The sequence below is a fragment of the Chroicocephalus ridibundus genome, chromosome 9, assembly GCF_963924245.1.
Source record: "Chroicocephalus ridibundus chromosome 9, bChrRid1.1, whole genome shotgun sequence".
In the NCBI taxonomy this organism is placed as follows: Eukaryota; Metazoa; Chordata; class Aves; order Charadriiformes; family Laridae; genus Chroicocephalus; species Chroicocephalus ridibundus.
Window position 1 is genome coordinate 46064441 of NC_086292.1, and position 22090 is coordinate 46086530.

The 22090-nt window shown below is 36.7% G+C and overlaps 1 protein-coding gene across 8 annotated transcripts in view; it reads left to right on the forward strand.

Annotated features, from left to right (window-relative positions):
* MEF2A (myocyte enhancer factor 2A) overlaps window positions 1–22090 on the forward strand; it is a 93482-nt gene that overhangs the window by 16035 nt on the left and 55357 nt on the right. For all 8 annotated transcript variants that reach the window (XM_063347277.1, XM_063347273.1, XM_063347276.1 and 5 more), the window contains exon 2: window positions 20961–21159. In XM_063347277.1, the coding sequence (XP_063203347.1) occupies window positions 21106–21159 (54 nt within the window). In that variant the 5' untranslated portion in view covers window positions 20961–21105. The remainder of the gene's footprint in view (window positions 1–20960; window positions 21160–22090) is intronic.

Genomic DNA, 22090 nt, shown 5'->3' on the forward strand with positions numbered 1-22090 from the left:
GTACCAATGCTTTTGGAGAATCAAAGCAATTACTGTCTGATCTTAAAAACAGACCATCTGCATAGTTTTACATTATGCAAGCTGTGATTTTATTGATAATCGTGTTAGGTAGGTTTTGATTTCTGTTGTTGTGTTTTTGTTTGATTCTGAAATAAGAATAACCTGTAATGCATCAAACGGTTGCAGATAATTTATTTACAAGTCCTCCACTAAGCTCAGTGTTTTTTAAATGCTTTGTATAATACTGAGCATTTATTTTTTTTTAGTCAAAATATGTTTCATATGATCTGTAAGACTGTAACTTTTCTCTCAAGGACCCTAATATTATTTGCTTGCAGTAGAATTTAGTGGTTTTTTTGTTTTTAGTTTTTATATATATTGGTGAAATTTGGAAGATACATTTTTAGTGGTGCAGTCAGAAACATGTTAAGTAGAAGGATGAAAAACACGTTTTTTGTAGACAAGTTGTATTTCTTGATCCCAATTCATAGTTTTGTCTTCATATTGAAGTGTACTGGTTCAGTTACTTCACTACTTTTCTGGGGTTTTTTTATCAGTGTAGCTCTTGTTTGTACTTATGTGGTTTGTGAAACGAATCCAGTATAAGACTGTGCTAAATGTGTTAACTGTTGTGTACTTCTAATGTGCTGGTACTTTTTTTTTTTGTGGTGTTCTTCAATGCTGTGACTTCGCTAATAGCAGGTCAGAATGGTATGTAACTCTTAAGTCATCAAGGTGGAAAAAAGTTTTCAAATAAGATGTAATGAAAAAATGGGTTCAAGTCTGATGCAGATGAAGTGATGGCTTAAATAATTGAGCAGTAACAAGTCAAATGCAAAATTTATCAGAAGCAGACAATTGGAACATTATAATTCAGCTAGGCTCACATTTTTGACGGTTATGCAGAGGTGAAGCATGGTTCTTGAGGAGGTGGTTTGTTTTTTTGTTTCTTTGCAGTCACAGCTTCTGCTCCTGTGGTTTGGGGGATGTTTGGAATTCTTTGGAATCTTGGAATTCTGGTTTGGAATTCTTACCAGCAGTTGCATAGAAATGTGTAAGTGCAAAGATGGCCCAGATTTGATGTTAAAGCTACCAGGCAGAGTACTGCTGTGTGTTAGCACTTAGTTAATATGGTGCTATTTGACCAGATAAAGTATCTCAATCATGTGCTTATATGTGATGCTGTATAAATACGTATTCTGTGGGTAGCTAATATAAGTGTTTCTCCTGGTTCATTAAAAAAACCTCTTCTATATTAGAGATGATTTGATACCTCCAACATGGTCCCTTAGTGCAGAAGTTCTAATGTCAAAATGAAACCTGGTCAATATATCAGGACTACTGTAGACTTCAGGTAGTTTGGCGCTTAAGTTTTGCGTGACTAAAATTGCAAGTGTTATAATGCTTTTCATCTGTAAAAAATGTGGTATTCTGTATCTTTCTGTCAGTGCATTATTTGATAAATACTAGTATTCTCTGCAGACTAATTAAGGAATGACTGAATAATAAGCCAGTTTAAAGTATCATGTACTCAAAATCCAACCATTCACTACAACATATCTGTACTTTTGCCTCTCTTTGTTCTCTTGATATGCCCATAGCATATCTTTATTGTGAATAACTCAGTTACCTGTTGATAGTTCTGTCTGGTTTCCAGATGTCCCCCATCCAGTGGAAAGGGAGGACCAGTGATGTATGAAAAATCTCGCGAAGTTTCTACTTAAGAGGAACAGTGTCAGGATGTGCTTGTAGTGTGCAGCAAACATGCAGCTGCAGCTTAAGTAGGTATATGAGATAACTTTGAAGTAGCCACTGTGGATATGGTTTCACTAGAGTAGCAACAGTCTGAGATTTTTATGAGGACTAGCTGGTTAAATATTTACCAAAGGTCTGTACGATTGCCCCTGCCTCCAACTTCAATGCTGAAGTGATTACATTCTTACTGATAAGTATTTGAATTTGGGTTAGATTTATGAAAAGGATTAATGTGTATTCTTCCAGCAGAATACAGATACTTTTCTAATCTCTCTTGACCTCTGTGTTCAAGACTATTCGCCTTTTATTTTAGTGTTTTCTGAGGCAGCAGTCTGAAGCCATGAAACAACGTTTCCCCCTGTGTTAGTCTATAGGCAGCTTTTCGAAGAGATTGCCTTCCTTTCTTGATTAGGCTGGCATTCTCTGTAGCAGTATCCTCTTTTGTAGTATTACATAGGAAAGCATTGTGACAGAGGCTGATACAATATTTCTAGTGTGTGCTCCATTAATTTTGACAACTCAGATTTGTTTGTACTTTTTATGTGCCAGTGTGTATATTTCTATATATGTCAATATATGTAGAGACAATGTGTGGGTTTTTTATATGTCAGTATCTTTTATAGAGAACATTTACTATAAAATTGTTAGAACACTATGCAATGATACTTATTTAAAATGTATTCTACTAGTTACTGTGTACCCAGTTGGTTTAATAAACCAGTAAAGCATTTCAAATGTAGTTCAATATCCGATCCGGTTAATGGACTGTTTTGAATTTCATCGATCGTACACATCACCTATTATAGACTATAGTCTCATGACCTTTTCCTTAAATTTTCATAGCAAGAGAGTAAGACAAACCAATTAGCTTTGAAGTTTTGAATCTTAAAAATTCATAATATAGATAACAAATGCAAGGCTTACATGTGTGTTTTAAAATAGTAAATGGGTCAAAGTAGCACAGGCATACTCTGTTGGCATCGTTTTCCCTTCAGATGGTTGTTTGGAATGTGAGGCCTCTTCCTATATTTGCTGTAGCAGAGCTGAACTCTAGTGTCACTTATAGAAGAAATTTAATACAAGCAGCTTGTACAGAACTGACCTGCTGCCATGATAGCATGTAATATATTTAGCATGCATGTGTCTAGTAACCGTGTGATCTTATGGAAGTGAATAAATCAGTGAAACTCTCAAAGGTTATAATTTCTCTGAATGTTTTCAGAGTTCTGTTGATTAAATGTTATCAGACTGTTTGAAGAGACTCAGTTTGTAACTAAGATGTAACCAACTGCAGAATTTGGAACACTGCAGCATTGTGTCTGCATATCAGTGTAAGAGAGGACTGAGAATTCAAAAGTAGATGGATTTTTTTTTAATCCACCATAATCTTTGCAGTATTTTGTTTGGGTTTTTCATGCTGTTATGTTTCAGTTTTGTGCTGCCATTATGACTAAAGATTAATTTTTAAAAGAAATCTGAAAATAGCCATCTGATCCTCAGGTAGTAAATCTTTAAGAAAATCTACAAGTGTAAATTTTGCCAGTGCTGTGATATTGTCAGAATTTCTTGGTATCATCTGTGCTTAAAAGCTACTGTGTCAGTTACGTGCCTTCTGTGGATTTAACAGGTCACCATTTGGGAGATGATGAGCAAGGAAGAGTGGTATATGTAAGTCCTCTATCAAGAGAATGTTACGAGGTGGATAATCTCTTTAATGGAATATAATCTCATGCAAAATCCTAATAAAGTTTAATACTATTTTCTCTGCTGGTTTGTTGCTGAAAGTGTGATGTTGGTTTATTGTTTAAGGTTTTTTTGATGTCTTATGCTGAGCAGAAAGACTGAGATGGCTTATTTGTTGTCTCCTGTTTGTTGCATGATACCATTTACTATGCAGTAGCAGGATTCTTCTTGCACTGTAGCTATAGGCCCAGATTAATAAAAATGTCCTAGGTTGAATCTGAGCAACAGTGTGCAGCTTTAATACTGAATACAGGACATCATATTTCTAATAACCCATTGCTAAGGGATTTACTTTGTCTCAGACTTGCATGATTGCATTCCATAAGCTTGAAGATTCAAGTGGGTTTTGAATGCTTTGGGAGTTCCTTTCTTCTTCAGGTCCAGTGGTCACACGTCATGCCAGTGAGGCTTAGCTAAAAGCAGAGGAATGAAGGGTTCCACCTCCCCCAGCTGTGATTTAAATTGTATGTCTTCCAGCTGGTAACTTTTTGTACCTCTTCCTGTTGAGAAGACTATGTAGGCACTTTCTTCCAGATAATGGATTGTTGGATTTTGTTTTTTGATGGTATTTCTCTAGATGTACTATCATTATGGGCTAGTAATCTTCAAAGATTGAAGATATTTTCTATTGAATTCTTTAGCTTTGGTAGATACTGCATTTGCAGAAAAATTACAAGAAAGCCCAGTGGACTTTCTTTTGGGTACTTCAAGGACACATGTAGTAAAGCAACATTAAATTTTCTTAAACATAATAGAGAACTGAAATTATTCCATAAAGCATAACAATATTCTGCACTCAGAGTTACATAGCTTAGCACATATACTGTTTCTTAGCCCTGCAAAATATAATTGTGTCAGAAGCTATGGTTGGTCTTTTTAAGTGTTTCAAAATATCAATAATCCTCTTGCCCAAGCTCCTGAATTAATAGCATATGAAAACAACGAAGTCCGTTTACGGTTCCCATTTTGTTTTTCCATAGCAGGCTGGATTTGAGACACTGCAGAACCACCAGTGGAAACTCAGATCTATAGCAAAAGCTGTGACTTGTTTTTAGTGGGTTTGTCAGTGCTGTTGACAAATACTTACTAAGTTCAGTTTCATGATTTAGCTTGCTTTTTCTCATGGCTCTTCTAAATAAATTTTCGTTACAAGAACTGAGTCTTGTGCTTAAATGATTTTGCTTTCAGAATGTCAAAGAATACCATGTGCATCCTTGAAGGACCTTCCCTGGAGGTGAAATCCTTAAAAGTGAATGAGAACCAGTTTCTTTTTAATGTCTGTTTGAATCTACTAAATTTAAAAAGCCATGTCTTTGTTCTACGCTTCATGGCATCAAATGGGATAAAAAGCCACAGATAGATAAACTTATTGGTAACTCTTTCTGCTGTTGTCTTCCATCACGCTTTTTCCTCTGCTTTTGGGGACTTCCCCTTCTCTTGAATGGCTTTCTTCCAGCTGCATGGGGTGAGCATCTTCACTGAAGCAAACTTGGACTCATTCCAAAAAAGAACAAACCAGTGAGACTTGAGAGCTATCTCACCTCTCTATGGAAGGACTATAGGGAGTATTACCATCCAGTTCAGGAATATTTTGGCTTCAGTTCCACGTACTGAAAGAATTAGGCAGGGGTGGCCATTTGAATAAAATGAGGTTTTGAGTCTGAGGATTCACTAGATAGACTAAGTACTCCTTCCTTTCCATGCCCAAACTGACATCGTGCAAATAATGCAAATGGACTGACTTGACAGCATTAAAACAGAAGAGCAGAAATCTTAGTTTACTGTGTTTAAACCAAAGCTCAGTGTGTTGCTGCTTTGTAGGTGCTGTATAGCTATGCGATAGACCTAGCTCATGCGTGCTATTACTGTAGTATCTATTACTGAACTGTGCATTTATGGTAGTCTTAAGATTTTATGTAGTACTTTTTCTGATGTGGAATACTAAAGGGTTTGCATTTTTTTGAGTAAGCGATGTATACGAAGGGGAGTGCCTGCCATCTGTAAAGGCTTCCTAATGTTGTTAATCAGATACTGTCATCGAAATTAAATATATTCAGTGGTAGACAAAGAGGAAGCAAAATCTACAAGAAGCTAGGAAGAATAATTTCCACAAGTATTGGTTGATCTAACATGTTAAGAGTAGTGCCTGCTAAAAGTACAGGGTAAGCTTGTTTTGATTCATATCTTCCTTTTGCAAGCAGGCAAATGTTTATTGTGTGGAGGATGTCTCCACCCCTCCTCCCAGTGAAGCTGAGTGCTGGAGAAAATGATGACACTGTATGTTGGTGAATTCTTACAAATCTAAACATAGACCATAATCATAGGTGTGTCTGTGCAGGGGTAAAAAATTATTAGCTTCAGATGAAATCATAAGCTGAAGTTTTGAGAACTAGGTGCGACTCAGTGGTCAACATTTTGGGTTATACTAAGAAGTCTTTGTTTCAAATCTCAGTCTAAAAGTCTGTTTAGCTTGGCAGCAGGATGAAATCTGCTAAAAGCAACCATCAGTCTGAAGTTTGTCTGAACTGCAGAGTGAATTGCTGGAAAGATACCTTTCTTCGAGTGGGAAATCAGGCAGAATTTTGTTGTCCTTGTGTTTTGTTTTTGTTTTGAATTTTCTTTCCTTTAAGCAAGTCTGAATGCATTTCCTTACAGCTTCTGTAATACTGCCTCAAAGTAGAGAATAGGAGATGAGAACTGAGAGTCACCAATACAATTTCTTCATTAAAATCCACTTTACTAAGTCTTCCTTACATTTCTTATGTGTGGTCAGGAGTATCTCATATTTTGGCATACAGCTTTTGCTGTGTTTGCTCTAAGTTGGCTGTTTAGTTTTTGTTAAGCAATGTGTGGCCTCATGCAAAACCTGTGAAGCATCAGTTAGGGGAGAAGGAGCTGAGCTACCTATGTAAGAGCATGAAACTGGATGCTGGAAGTTTCTTGTCGTACGATTTATCCAGAGTTAGAACTTTGTCACTATATATCTGTATGTTGCAATGAGATTTAATAGATAAGTGAAGTTTTTGGGGTGGTGTATGAAAGCAGGTATATTCAAAGGTACACCAGTCTTATTGAGGGGAAAATAGGCTTTTAATACAGGCAAAAGCAGCAGTAATGCAGATGAACATATTAGGTCCTAGTTGCGCTGTCCCTTCTAGGCTCTGTCTTTGCTGATGCAGGTGAAATTGGAGATGAGGAGCACTGGTATCTCTGCTGTTTGCCAGCTAGCTGTCAATATTTATTGCTTCAGCTGCTGCAAGGCTTCCAGTCAGCATGAAAAAGAAAGCCGGTTTTAATGTCCTGAAGACCCGAAGTACTCAACAATAACTTTTTTTAAGAGGAGTCAAGATTTCTTGCAGGTGCAAGAGTGCTTCTAAGCAGGTTCTTTAAAATTGTGTATAAAGTGCATGCCAGTTTGCCATGGTTCACTTTTTTGTTCATATAATTCCATATAATCATGTTCACCAATTATTTACTTAGAATGAGTACAATAAGACGCTGTAAAATAATTAAGCTAGCATCTGATTCTAGTGTACAGAATCCACTTTCATGAATACATTTAATATGCAAGATATTTTTTTTTTTTGCTTAAGGCAATAAGTATATAGGGTTTTTCATGAGGACCAAGTGGTTTATTGTCATACCAGAAAGGAACAGAAAAGATTGCAGATTCTTCCTTGTGTACTGCAGTGATGCTGTTAGAATAAAAAAAAAAATCATTTCTATGTCTAAGTAAGTATCACTTCATGTGCAGCAATTTAACACTGGCTTTAACCACTCGTTTCTCCAAGCTCAAAGGTTGACTGAGGTGTTTGATCTTGCACATGCCACACTTTCACCTACTATGGCTACAGGCAGTATCAGAGTTTTATAATGGGATGCAACTACTCTTACCAAAATAAGATATTGCTGTTAACGTTAAGTGTGGCAATTAGAACTAATACCTTCAAGGAGAAGTCATTCACGCCTGACTGCTACGTATTTGCTCTACAACTGAAATATGGTTCCTGGGTCTCTTGCTAGATTTTGTCAAAAGATGAACAAGAAGACAGGACAGCATGGATAGAAGGGATCCAGCAGTGTGTGTGAAATGGGCACTGTTTTGTGTAATTTTCCTAGGAGGTGAAAATCATTGATGTAGTAATTAAATGCTGAGATGTCCACTTTGACCATCTAATAGTGCAAGAGGCTGAGGCTGATCATGCAGTCTTCCCTTCTGAAGTGATTTCAGGGCTGCTTCTTGGCATTTCTGGCAGTCTCTTTGATAGCGAGGAGAATTATTTTTTCCTTTTCCAAAATCAGAATAGTAAACTGTGTGTGACTGTTTTTTAGTGTGTAGGTTTTCTTTGTGGTGCTTTTCTTTGTGTGTATGTGTGGTGGTTTTTTTTGGTTTTTTTTTTTGTTTGTTTGTTTTTGTTTTTAAATGCACAATTGCAAATCTGGGTGGCTAGCTATATTTATAGTCTCTGATTCCTCACCAGTCCTGGTTATTGTCAGATCTAGGCAGTCAATGCATCAGATAGTGCTTGGCTGACTATGTAGTAAAGATGGAGACGTCTACCTTCCAATTTCAAAAAGCTTGCGTTTGCATCTAATGTTTCATGTCAAAGGTAACTGAATGTACTTGTTTAAATGGAAGAGATTTTCAGTAAGGGTAGTCTACAATAATTTGAGCCTGTCCGGGCTTCTGCTTCAGATTCCTGGCTACTTAATGTAATTGAAAATAGGCCAGCTGCCTTTCAAATACATTAAGATACAGCTTTTTGCAATATCTTGCTTTTCTCAATATTCATTGTTCTTGTTACTAATACATCTTGGGATGTATTAGGTTATCAGAAGGCCTTTGTATATTTACACATGGATCACTTAATTGATTTTTGCTTGGGACCTTGATTAAATTTTTCTGGGCCGTCACACGGCTTGATGGCATTAGCAAACTTGTTGAGGCTGCACTCAATCCCACCTTCCATGTTGCTGATGAAGATGTTAAACAGCACCAGTCCCAATACCTACTCCTGAGGAACGCCACTCATCTCTGGTCACTACTTGGACATCGAGCTGTTGACAGCAACTCTTTGAGTGCAACCATGCAACCAATTCCTTATCCACCGAGTGGTCCATCCGTCAAATCCATGTCTGTCCAATTTAGAGACAAGGATGTCACGTGGGACAGTGTCAAATGCTTTGCACAAATCCAGACGGATGATGTCAGTCGCTCTTCCCTTATCCCCCAGTACTGTAATGCCTTTTTGTGAAGCCATGTTGGCTGTCACCGATCGCCTCCTTGTTTTCCATGTGCTCGTATAGTGCTAATATAGAAAACTAGTATAGTTTTCAGGAGGATCTGCTGCATGTTAACTAACGGTGTATGCTGGGTTGTTGCCATTGCTAAGGAAAAAATAGTTTCAGAGTTAGTTTTAGAATTAGATTTCTATTTAGAAAACAGTTCTTATCTGAAGGTTCAGTGTACGATAATCAATGTAGTTTCGGTAACGTTTTTGCAAATGAATCAAAGTGGCTAGGTTAGTGCTAATGATGTATGAACACCCAGACTACCAGATATCACCTGCTGATAAAGGAAAAGATTTATATGCAGGAGAAGAAAATATTCTGAATAATATTCTTGCTCCTTTTCTTAGTAGAAACTGAGTTTACTACGGTATGTTTAGATGTTGGGGTATATATCTTAATGTAGTTAACTTTTGTTTTCAACGGCCTGCCCCATATTAGATTTGGACGGTCTTAGCTTGTGATTGCTTTTAGGGATATAGACATCCAAATGGAGGCCAGTAACATGAGCCCTGGGGGGGAGCTGGGGACAGGGGAGAGAAAGAGGGTTATGAAGTACTTGGCTCAGTAAAATGGTTTAGGTTGTAAGGAATTTCATAATTTCATTCTAGGCTGCTTTTAAAAGTGGCTGCTGAAATGAGACAGTTCATGGGAATCAGACTGTTTCTTGACTGTGGGTGCCTAGCACCATCTTCCTGAGTTCATTGATGTTGCCTGTATTCTACCTGTGTTTAAGCTTTTTCCACTATATTACTCCTGAGATGTAGCTGAGTGGATTCATCTCACCAGTATGTTATTTTATTATTTGCCACCTGTCTGCCACAGATTCTGAAACCTTTAGATTGTAAGGAAACAGTCTCCCTGTTTGGAAAGGATCTGCTGCAACTCTCCCCCAACAGTAATGGTGGTTTATTTTACTTAAATATAAAACAACTCATTTACTTAAAAGATGCAGGGAAGGGAATAATTCACTGAAATTTGGTTTTAATCTCTCTGAAGTACAGCATAACTTTTTTTTTTAAATTTTATTCAGAAGTTTGAACTGGTGGTGTATCTGAATTTTGAAAGAATAGACTGACTTTTGAACAAAGGCTATGGCAGCCTCAGAAAAAGAATCTTACCACTTATCTTTGTTAAAAACATGTAGGCGTCTTTATGGTTTACTGCATGTCTTATTGAGGCATGCAGGCTGTTTGAAGCATTATGTTGTCATGTCTGTCTGGTTCATAATTGTTGCACTTCAACAATATGACTGCATGCTGTCATTTAATCAGACGTTGAATAAATTATCAAGAAAGCTTTCTGGATAATTGTTCAGTGATTTAAAGCTTCTTATAGATTCTTTCATGTGTGATATCTCTTCTATTTGTCTTCTGTTTTCCTGTCCTGTTCCCTTTAAAAGGGGGGGTGCATGTATCTTGTGGAATCTCTGGAAGGCTGGAAGCATGGATGCGGTAAGAAAGAGAGTGTGCTCAGGAGGGAAATAGTTCTGGAGACTACCTCTCATAGCACGTAAAAAAACCCCCTCTACCACCAGCCCCCCAAAAAACCCCCAACCAAACAACCCCACAAACAGGAGTTGTCAAGAAGCTTGGAGCCTGCAGCTTGTGCAGAGCATGAAGAAAAGCTGATATATAGGATCAGGAAGAAACAGCTAGTTAAGAATGAGCTAAACCTTGGGAAGAAGTTTCCCAAGTATAAAATGGGAGCGTACAGTGCTCTGTGTCACAAAGCCACTGTTGACTGAAGCCAAACTTGGAAACGAAGACTGTCTTGCAAGGGCACAATGTGCAAGGAAGAATCTTGTTTATAATCCTTCTGTATTTCCATTCTCTCATCTACTCACCTTTGTCCCTTGCTAAGAACTTTAATAAAATCTGGTACTTTTTAGTTTGAAGTCTGATTTAAGGAAGTGCTCTGAAGGAGAAGGTATAAGCAGAGCCATGCGAAAGCTATGGCTGCCTTTGTATCTCATGACATTCCTGAAGTCAGCTGTAAATGTTTTTGATTGCTGTAATGTTTGTTCAGTAACATGTGTTGGAGTTGCCGTTCTGTGGCTGTTGTTTGTATTACCTCACCAGTTTGTACTTTGCAGGCAGAGTCAACAGTTTTCCTCTTCGTAAAAAGTAAAAATGAAACACTAGAAGTTTGGTCACTGATAAGTGTTCAGAACTTAACTGAATTTTGGAAGTCTTGCTGCAAATCACAAAATCAGTTTGCTTAAGTACCAAGCTAGCAGAGTTTTCTACATCAGGTAAAAACAGTGTTAAAGAAGATTACCTCATAACTTATGTTCTTTGTTTTTTTCCAGTAGAAGAAACTAAAAAACAGAGGCAATCAAGTGCCTTTTATAAACCTACTTCCTAAGGAAAAAATCTGCTGTGGTTTGTTGCCTTGGGAAACTGTGCCAGTTACACACCAGTCAGTTTTAATATACTGAGAACAGACTCTGTTTTGCTTAACTGGAGAATTGCTTATTTGGCATTTGCTACAAAGAAACTGAAGTGCAGCCTGCAAAATTTGAATACAATTTTAAAGAGAGTATTTGAAGGATAAGAGTAATAAATCTCAAAACGTTGCGCTACAGTATGTGCTATGTTCTCAATATTTTTTCTGCCTGTCTTCATTTCTATAAATTTTAAATGTTATGTCAGGATGCTGTTTGAGTTAGCTCACTTGGCACCTTGTTTAACTTTTTTTGCTGAATAATGTAGCTGTGAGATGTGGTTATAATACGTCAGAATATATATACAGAGATATTTTTGTCTAGTTTTTGGTTTATGGATGTTCAGTTCTTTACACGTGGGTTATTTGTTGAGGTTCTAAACGATTGTAAAATTAGCTGCCCTCAAAAAAGCATCCACTAAAAACTTGAGTACTCTTCAGAAAAGATAATCTTCTTAAATCATGTATTTCTCGGAGGCAAAAAGGAGGAGGATACTCCTTATGGATAAGGATGTCCAAATAGAAATGCCAGGAACCTGACTTCTTAAGGTTGCTTTGACATGTTCTTGCTTATGTTTAAAGTGCTGCTCCCACTGAACTCAGCTTGGCATGGCTGTGTTAACAAAAGAGAGCAAAGCTTTCAATTTAATTATCTACAAAATGATGAAAATAGTGAGTGACCACATAAATGAAAAAAACAGGTGATGCAGCTTCTCTGAAATTTCATGGAAATCTGACCAAATCAATGTAGTACTTTAGTACACTATTCAGCTCTTGTAACTGTGAAAACATCTTCTGTCCACTTGCAGTCCCCAGCCTTATTCACGGTACGTACTCCAATTTGCTCTCCTGATTTCCTTGGAGATAAATATAGATGTGACAAGTGGGTCAGAAGTGTTGTGAGAACTTCGAGATAGCGAGCTACACCTCTGCCAAATGCATGTTGTTATGCAAAATAAGATTATCTGTATCCCCTGATCTATTGATAAACTGAAGTTGAGATGGGAAAAGTAAGAGCCAAGATAGCAGTAATTAAAGCTTGAGTGCCACTGTGGTAACTGATGAAATATGAAGTCTTCTGGAAATAGATTTCCCAATGATAATACTTTTTCTGAAAGCCATGACTTAACTTAGGGATATGCAACACGTTTTAAGTGTCATCTAAAGATGCATCAGTGAGCCTGAAGAAGATTGAAGTGTTGAGATGTTGCAAAAACCAGAAGAAAGCTCCATTCTGATTGGCAAACATATTAATTGGAAACTGAACAGTCCTGTGTATGTATTTTATTCTCTCCTCTTGTAAGATGAAGAAAAACATTAAAATGAACCTTTTCATTGTCCACACAGCTGTTTGTTGTTTAGTTAATTACCAATGCTTGTGAAGGTGTCTTTTCAGCTCATTCTTACTGAACCATTAGGCTAGCTTTAAGGAGTGGAAAGAGTGGAAATTATTTTCTCAGTTGAGAATGTAAGCACCATTTCAGTGATCCCCCGATGAAGGAGGTAACCGGCACGAACTTGAACATAGGAAGTTCCATCTAAACATGAGGAGAAACTTTTTTACTTTGAGGGTGGCAGGCTGCCCGGAGAGGTGGTGGAGTCTTTGTCTCTGGAGACATTCCAAACCTGCCTGGACGATGCGTTCCTGTCCAGCCTGCTCTGGGTGACCCTGCTCTGGCAGGGGGGTTGGACGAGATGATCTCCAGAGGTCCCTTCCAACCCCACCATTCTGTGATTTTGTGAATGCAAAAAGTTTGTTTCACAGGGTTCTGTTTTGTCTTCTGTAACAGAGGAGAGCTCTTCTCTAGCAGCTCTTTTTGTTGTGGGTGAAATGGTGTATAATTTAAAGCCATCCCCAGCAGACATGTTCTTGTCAGTATTTGGTAAGGTACATCCTGGTGGCTCCCTTTTGAGGCAGAAGACGTGTGTGTGCCATTTTTTTTATTGCCACATGGTAGTTAGGTTCCACAGCCATTACAGATTTATAATAACCTAGAGACAGATGTTTTTGATCTTGAAAAACACTTAATATATTTTATATGTATATTTTACTTCAGGAAAGAAATCTTCCTTCTGTGGCTTATGTTGCGCAGAGGTCTGTGGGTTCAAAACCTGTGTTTAAATGCTTTTAGTTGCACTTTGAGCTTGTCGTTACGAAACACGTACTAAGTTTTAAACTAATTAAATACCTGCAAATGCTCTTCTATTTTATTGTGGAGCAATCACATCTAAACTTAAGTTTAGATTTCTGCATCCAGTTCATTAATTTTCCAGGAGCTGTAAATGGAAAAAAAGGGAGGATTATCTGGCCAAAAGATTTAAAATTGTGACCAAACTGATGTGGTTGTTCTAAAAGCTGTGGTTCATTCATTAAGAAATTAGTCTTTCTGGCCATAGCTTTTAAGTATTGGGTTTTATTTTGTTAATAGTGTCCAGAATCATCTTTCTTTGTGGCTATTTTTGTATACCATAGAAAAGTCGCTTCTTTCAACAAATTATATGATAGACTAGGAACAAGTTTCTTGAGAAACTCTCCGGAGAATGGTTTCCAGACTCTTACTCAGTCAGACAGTTGTTTTCTTAATCTGTTTGTAGAAGTCTGGCAACAGAATTCGCGTGATTTACTTAAAATATTAAGTTCTGCTTCTATCTAAAATTGGATTTTAATCCAGTATTGAAAGTTTAGTTCTCTTTCCGTCGTCTTCTTTCTCCACTGTTAGCTCATCAGTTTCCAGATCCAATTTTCCAACTGCTTTTTAATATGTTTTTGAGAATGCAAAGATAAATTATTTTAGAAAATATCAAGACTAAATTTATGGATGGGAATAATAAAATAGAATTTAATGTCACTTGAAAATATGTTGTAAAGATGCCTTGATAATGGCTGTTTTGCTTCTAGAGAGTATAAATGCTCAGAATAGGATGATACGTATTTTTTGAACTTGAGTAGGCCAAGGAAAAAAAATTCTAGCAATGTAACAGTGTGAAAAAATATTTGGGTGTTGAGTTTAATTGAAATGTGAACCCATTTACTTTTAAATAAGTAGAGCAGAATTCCATCCTGTCTCTGATCCTGGACAAAGCCACACTTGTCCTGTTATCTAGGAGTGCCTGTATTGTCGTAGGTGATGCTTATAGTTCCCGAAAACTGTTTGGTCCACCAGCTCAGGAAAGATCTCTCTTTAAAAAAATGTGCATTCCAGGAGTATTAAAACTTGTTTTAAAAAACAGGCATTTGAATCTTAGTTCATTTTTCATACATATTTGATCTCTGTAGTTCTGTTTGCAAGGAAATACAGTTATTCAGCTTTGTTTTGGACAGGACTTACTGTATGGAAAAGAATGGCAGAAAAGGCCATTTTGAGCAACAGTATATTTAAATAGTGTTTGGGAGTTGCAGATCTTCAGTAAGACCGTATTTTTTTGAAAGGACTTTGAGGTCTTTTCTAATATGCCTTCAAAACTTAATTTGAAAAGCTGTGTAACTTACAAATTAGAAGGTCAAAAATAGATTTGATTTTAATGTGGAAACCGAGGACCGTGTTTAGTTGCAAAACTCCCTAAATCCACTTTTAGACGTTTACTTAAATGGTCTAGTATCAAAGATGTGCGTTTTTCTTTCCAGCTGAAAGAAACAAGTGTTTTATGATGCATAAAAAGAATATCAATAAAGAATTGTTTATGGCTTCCTGTTTTTTATGTTGTCCCACTTTTTAAAAAAAGTTATTTTGGCTAAGGGTTGTATTATTGTTTTATAACAATGCTTGTGTATCACTCGCGAGCTGAGGACCTTGGAGCGCTGAGGCCAGGCTCGTTTACTGTAAGGCTCTACTTGGATGTAGAAGAATGGCTTCTAAACTGAGGATGGAAAAAAGATTTATTTCCTAATATTGTGGTTCAGCAAGAAGTGTGACATAAATGACAACATGTAGTCTTGTTTTGAAGGGGTAGGCTGTGCTATTGTTTCATGCTTACATTTTGCATTACTTGCTGCGGTGTATGATGACAGGGCTATAGAAATGTGGCTGTAGGAAACATTTTTGTTACTATTTTGCACACCTCTGCAAAACCCCCCGCAAGAATCTGCGTGTGATCTCTGTTAAGTGCAAACATATACATAGGTAGAGGCCCTTTGCTTGAATCTTAATTTTAAAATCTAGCTTCAAAGTGGTAGCAATGAATTTTGGAGCAGGGCCGATACAATGTCTAGAGCACAGTAATGACATCCTATGGCTCTCAACATGTTTCGCATCCAAATCTGAGTGAATATATTTTGTATCATTTGGGATTTAGAAAAAAAAAAGGTGTCTGGAGCTGTATACTTACTTTATATGGGTTTGCATTCTCTTTGAGGTTATGAAGAAGTAAATGTTACCTTACTTCTGGGCAGTGAAATGGAGTCCATGCAGCCCTTTAAACTTTTGATTAATTATTTTGGTGAAGACATTATTTGACTCTTAATTTTTTTCTAGCTGTTTCCACTTAGTGCAAATGGGACAAGGAGAAAGACCCTTACATGTTTATAGGTGCTATGGAAAAATGAAATACTCTGTGTTATCTGCCTTGTTAATGTAAAACAGTCAACACCTGGTAATGGGCCTCTTCTCCATCTTGATATGTATGGGAATATTTATATGCTGGTCACATCCTTGGTAAGCATGCAAAGTGCTAGTTAGAATTACCAGTGGATGTGCAGTTCAGCTGTGGTTTGCACAGTCTGTGCTCATCAGTTCATGTTTAGGGGCCAAATCTACAGAAATATGCGCACAGGCTCTTTTAAGACTGGAAAAAGACCTGTTAACCTTGATTTAGTCAAAATTGTTGTCTGCTATTTATTAAAAGTTACCTAAGGTTTAGCAGTGCAAGATGCATCTATACAGATCTGTGTTTTCATGCAGCTGTGGCTTTTGAGAGTTATCATGCAAATTGTCTGACGTCATGACACTCATTTCATGGTGTGCGTTGCAGTAAATGAGCTGTGATAGGCAGCTACTGTCAAGTGTAACCTGTAACCATGATGGTGAAATGAAGTTCCGAGAAAACAGAGAGGCAGAGGGAAGTAAAAGGAAAATAAATGGAAGGAGTATAATTCTGACACGGTTTTTCCTAACCTGTTCTGCCAGAAGGCTTCAAGACCTTGTGGAGTTCAGCGCAGATATAATTTGTTTCCACTGAACCCTTGAAAGAATCTTTTTAAATAGGTCAAATGCAGTTTCCTTGCTTTTAAGTTTGTATAACTCTCACTGTTTATGAAACCGTAAGCAACCTTGACAACAAACAAACTGACCTGAGTTGCTGAAAATACGCAATCATGAGGGTATATTTTTGCATATGGTTCTGTTGTCTTTCAGTATTTGGTGTGGCATTTTCACATGTGTTGGGGGAGGGAATAAATCCAGAAAATTTGGAATAAAATCTACTTTTATACAATAATAGAGGCTTTTACTTGGACAGCTACAAATAGAATTTTTCTCGCTATTATTGCAAGCTGTCATTATTTTCTGTTTAAAGCTTATCACGAGGCACACAGGTTTTTTTTCCTTCTTTTTCTCTGTTTACTTTTATTATTTTAGTAGATGCCTGGAAATAATAATATTATTATTGTTGTTATTATTATCATCATCATCATCATTTTATTTATATGTGCCTTTGAAATGTAAAGCAGTTTTGGTGGCTGTAATTTGATTCTGTCACTTAAGGACGTAGGACTTTACCTTCGGCGAGGTTACTTAACGTTAGTTTCATGGTTTTTTTTCAGAAGTAAATGTGCGTTGATAATCATACGTCTGCTAATTTTCCTTTATTTGGGCAAAAGTTTCTTGATGATCTAGACAAAATGGCTTTGTAACTTAAGAATACCTAAGTATGTTTGCAATGCAACTATGATTTAGCAAAATTAAAACTTTGCTAATTACATTTTTGATGTAACCACATAGTGAACACAGTCTTCTATCTTATATAGTTTTGTCAGTCAGGAAGGAAAATAAAACTGCAACTCCGACATGATCGAGGATTAGAAAAAGGAAAAGTCAGTGCTCCCTTGAGAAATACAATACGCGTTTGTCATTGGTGGTAACTTCCCGTTTGGATGTTCGGAGCCTGCATGAAAAGTGGCTTTTTACTGCACAACTTACTCTGATTTTGCAGTTAGTGTCAAGATCCTTTTTACCCTAACCTTATGCCAAACTTATGTTTCAATTCTTAGCTTTGAAAATCATCTTGTATGTGACTTCAAAATGAAAGGATGCTGTATTTCAAAGCTGGGTTGCCTTTGGCAAATGTGTTTCAATGCCAGGTTTCTGGTGTCCATGGCAACCTGTGCAGAGGGAGGAGAGGCTGTTGCTGGCTGGACCTAGACAGGGACAGACATGCAAATGGAAATTTGGAATTTGCTAAGTGAGAAAAGCGCTTGAGGTTGAAGAAAGTAGCAGACCTGAGATGATGCAACAGTGGACTGATTAAAGGGGGTGAGGCAGAGGTCATAAATGGGAAAGGGGTTGACGTATTTATGCCTAGTAGAGCATGCTAATTTTAAAAGACCTGGAATGACACCCCAAAAAGAATAGCAAAATGTTGGTCAAAATTACTGTCAGTTTTCCCATTTCCCTTTGTGTGATGGTACGTGAAGTAGATAATAGTGTTTTCCTGCTATTGTTTTTTCCATTAGTTCATGGAGAACGTTTGTGCATCTTTTATTTTGTGTCCTTAAGTGAAAATATATATATATATATATAGCATAATCTCACATCATATTTCTGTTCCTCTCTATCCTGTTTTCCCATGAGCTCCTTATGTTATTCATTGCATAGATTTGCTTTTGAGTATCTGTTGCAGAAGGTGGAAGAGCTGGGTAAATGAAATAGGACTGTATGAAGAAAGCATGTGGTCCCACAAAGTGGTTTTAAAATTGTGTTTTGAAGCACTGGTCTGTTTCCTCAGGAAAATTTTGAGAACCAGTAAATTTGCCTAGGTGTATATCTAATGCAGTAGAACATAAAATATTGTTATGCCTCTGCATAAATTTATGGTAGATTATCATAAAATTTTATATACCTCATATGTTGTATATTGTACACGCTGTGTGTCCTTCTGTTTCAGAAAGAACAGTGTGTAACTGGAAGGGTAGAGGAGGAGGGACAGGATGGCTGACCAGAGAATGGCTTTTGCGTAAGAAGTGATTGATCGGTGTGGGATTCTTTAGTTTTGAGTAAAGGTAACTGAAGGAAGATACGATACAGGCATCAAAACCAGGACTGACACGAAAGATGAAGATGACTGTTTACTGCCTCGTATAATTAAAAATATGCAGACAACAAATATAATTAGCAGGATCAGGCTTAAATGTAAGGGTATGTCTTCTACGCTGATACATGACTAAGCTGTGGAACTCCAGGTGCTAAAAATTTACACAGATTCAGAAGTAATATTCATGGAAGAAAATTTGATGAACAGCTTTAAATCTATGATTCCAGAAGTTTCTGATTCAAAAATCACTGAATATCTGGAGAAAATGCTTTCTAAATATTGCTTTTAAGTGATATGTGCTTATTCTGTTCCTGTGTCCCTCCTTTACCATCCTAGTGATGTTTGCTAATAGCCACAGAGAAAATGCTAGATCAGATGGATCTCAGGTCTCACATGTGGTGGCTCTTTGTATGTACTAGTTATGATGGTGAGTGCTTTTAAAAAGCAGAGGAAGGAACCTGGTAATTCTGTATTCAGAGAACTGTTTCAATAATGTATGGTACATCTAAAAAAAATGAAGCCACACATGAAGGAGAAGACAAAATTTAACAGCTGCTTATAGAGACCCTTTTATTAGGTATGTTCAAGGAATGCTACCAGATTTTTGCAAAACTAAATTTAATGTATGACCATAGCATGAGTTGAGGACTTTTTTTTTTTTTTTTTTTTTAAATTTTAAGAGAGTGGGGCACTGACTGAAGACTGAATGTTTTATGAATTGAAGCTTAGAGGCCAGTGGATGTTCTTGGTGTTTTTTTCTTTTTTTCCTTTTTTTTTAACAAAAAAGCTATAAATTTATATGCCAGCTCTTGCTTTCCGTGTAAAATGTTTGCTGCGTGCTATTGGTTGTGTAAAGGCTTGTGCATCAGACCTTAGCTAGCTGTTAATACTTCTTTGGCAGCACCTTGGAAGAAATTTTTTTCTTGAAGAAAATAAAAGGAATGTAAGGCTGACATATGTTTTAAGTGTTTTGATGTATAAACAATATCTAGTGTGTATCCTTTTGACCAATGGACATCACATAATCTTAGTGGTGATTTGATTTTTAATTCCATGGAATAGTATGTCTAAGTACTGTTGGGCGTTTTATGATGTTTTACCAAAGCAGTCCTTTGTTGATATCAGGTAAATATAAAATGACATCCTTTCATTTTGTGATGTTCCTCCACCTCTGTTTTTCCTCCCAAGCTGTATCAGAATGTCGTGGTTGCTTCCTCAGCGTAAACTGAATGCATTGTGAAGTGTAGCCTGTGACTAATCGCCTCTTGCTGTCTCTACTTATTAACTGTCTGATGGTGATGTGGTTGCACTACTTTCTACACGTGGCCTCAAGGATATGGCATTGTGACACCCATATTAAAATATGCAAGGCTTGATTTCAAAAGACGTTTTGGGTTGGAAAGTTAGAGAGGTTATAAGCTAATAACTGTGGCTGTTTTTACCCCTTTTATTTTAATGAATATTAGGTGGTAATAGAATAAGGCATACCTATTTCATGTTTATACATTCTACGTCTACAGTTGATGTTCCAGAAGCTATTTATTTTCACTTGTGCTCCAGTTTTGTTGAATTAATGTTATCCTACAGTTCAAGGCATATGTTTGGAATATGGCTTAGCAATTCTTTTTACTGAAAATGCATTTAAAGTTTAAGTGTCAGTGTTTTACAAGTCAATTTGGTGCATTAGTACCAGATTAAAATATTATGGTGGCACACTGGTTTTTGAAGTTGCGTGCACCTGTATCTTTCTAAACAATATAACAAAATTAAACAGGTGCTGGACTGGTAATTGGTTATTGGCAAATGTGTAACTTGCATGTTGTTGGAGAGAGAGTAACTGTGTGAATGTCTTAATTATTCATTGGTGTCTTGGTAGCTGTGAAATGGTTCTGTTGTAAAAACATTTTCTGTGATCTTTATCTATTTTAAGCAAAGATATTCCCTCTTCCCTTCTCCTTCCTGCTTTCCAATGAACCCTCAAATACCAGCTTATGAAATGAGATATAATTTAGTTTAGGAACAGAAACTTGTTATTACCATGGCTTGGTTTTGTTATTGTGATGATAATTTTACGAGAGAAACAGGAAACACAAAGCAGTATCTCTATAAGGTTTTCTAAAATAACGAATGGAGTTTACTAAAACTTTGTGGATAAATTTTTGAAACCTCAGATAATTCAGGGCCGAAAGCTGAGAGTGGTCAGCACTGCCCCCTTTGACAACTGTAAATTTTTAAGACATCTAACTGAAAGTGCATGAAATTATTGGTCATTTTAAATCTGTAATTTGTAGGTAGGATCTAGCAAACTAGTTGGAGTTTATTTAATTGAAACAAAGTACGTAATATAATATTTTACTAATGAGAATACGCGGTTCTTCACTGAAATTATTTTATGCTTGCACATGTTTTACGGCTCTACAGGTGTTTAATGATGCTTCTGCTTTAGTAATGTGTGAATTTTTTCAAAATTTTATTTTCTTTAGGTGCTTATAAGAAGAAATAGGAACCTTTTCTCAAGCTGAAGACAAAGTAAAAGAAAACTGTATCATGTGTTAGAATACTGAAGAGTGACATTTCTTGGATTAGTATATTTCTGGATTGTGAAGCAAAAGAAAGAAGAGGCTGAAAATGGGGAGAAAGAAAATACAGATCACAAGAATAATGGATGAACGGAACAGACAGGTGAGAAACAAGGAGTCTGCATGAACAAGTTCATCAGTAATTCTAAAAATGAATGGAAATTTTGAATACGTTAATCTTCATTCACTCTTCTGAAGCTGAGCTTTGTCTTCATGTATCTACAGATGGCATTACCAGAGTACAAATAAGAAATGTCTCAATGGTTTTACTACTGTTCGAGGGAAAATTGTTATTTATAAGCAATATCAATTACTACTATAAATTTAAATGGTATCCTAGTCTGTATTTCCAGTACACTGGAGGATTGTGTTGAAACTGACACCTTACTTGATCTAATAGCTACTAGGAACACTTAGTAATGAAGATATAGAGAAAAGGATGAGAAATTCAGAAGGGATGTCATAAAAGTATTTGCTGCAGCCTCTTTGACAGATGAGTTTGACATAGCTGTGGACAATGATCTGCTGTGGGTTTGGCTATAATAATTAACTTTGTTAACATAATTCTATTTAAAAGCATTGATTTATATTCCTTGTAAGAACTGTTTACAACAGTCTTTAAAAATTGTCAGTCAAAAGGGAAGAGTGCTGTTTTAGGGAAAGCTCCTTAGTTGACTACTCTTGCCCTAATAAAGGGGTGTCCTGTGAATTTGAAAAGTACCCAAAGCTTATGACTCTGTATAGAATTAGTTTTTCCTTTTAACTTCTAAATTGCTACAAGAGATATGAAATAAGATTTTAATTGGATATTGAAATATATAGTGGGGTATCTGGAAGCTAGCATTTTTAAGGAAAAGTACTGTAGGAACGACTTAGGATATGTAAGAATAGTCATAGTGTGTCAGACCAAAGATGCTGCTAGGCCAGTGTCTTTTGTCCAATGATGGTCATAAGCAAATAAGTGTAGGGTAGAGGTGCACGTTACACTACTCTGTAATCCTCTTCCAGCTTCTGACTATTCTTAGCTCAGGGAT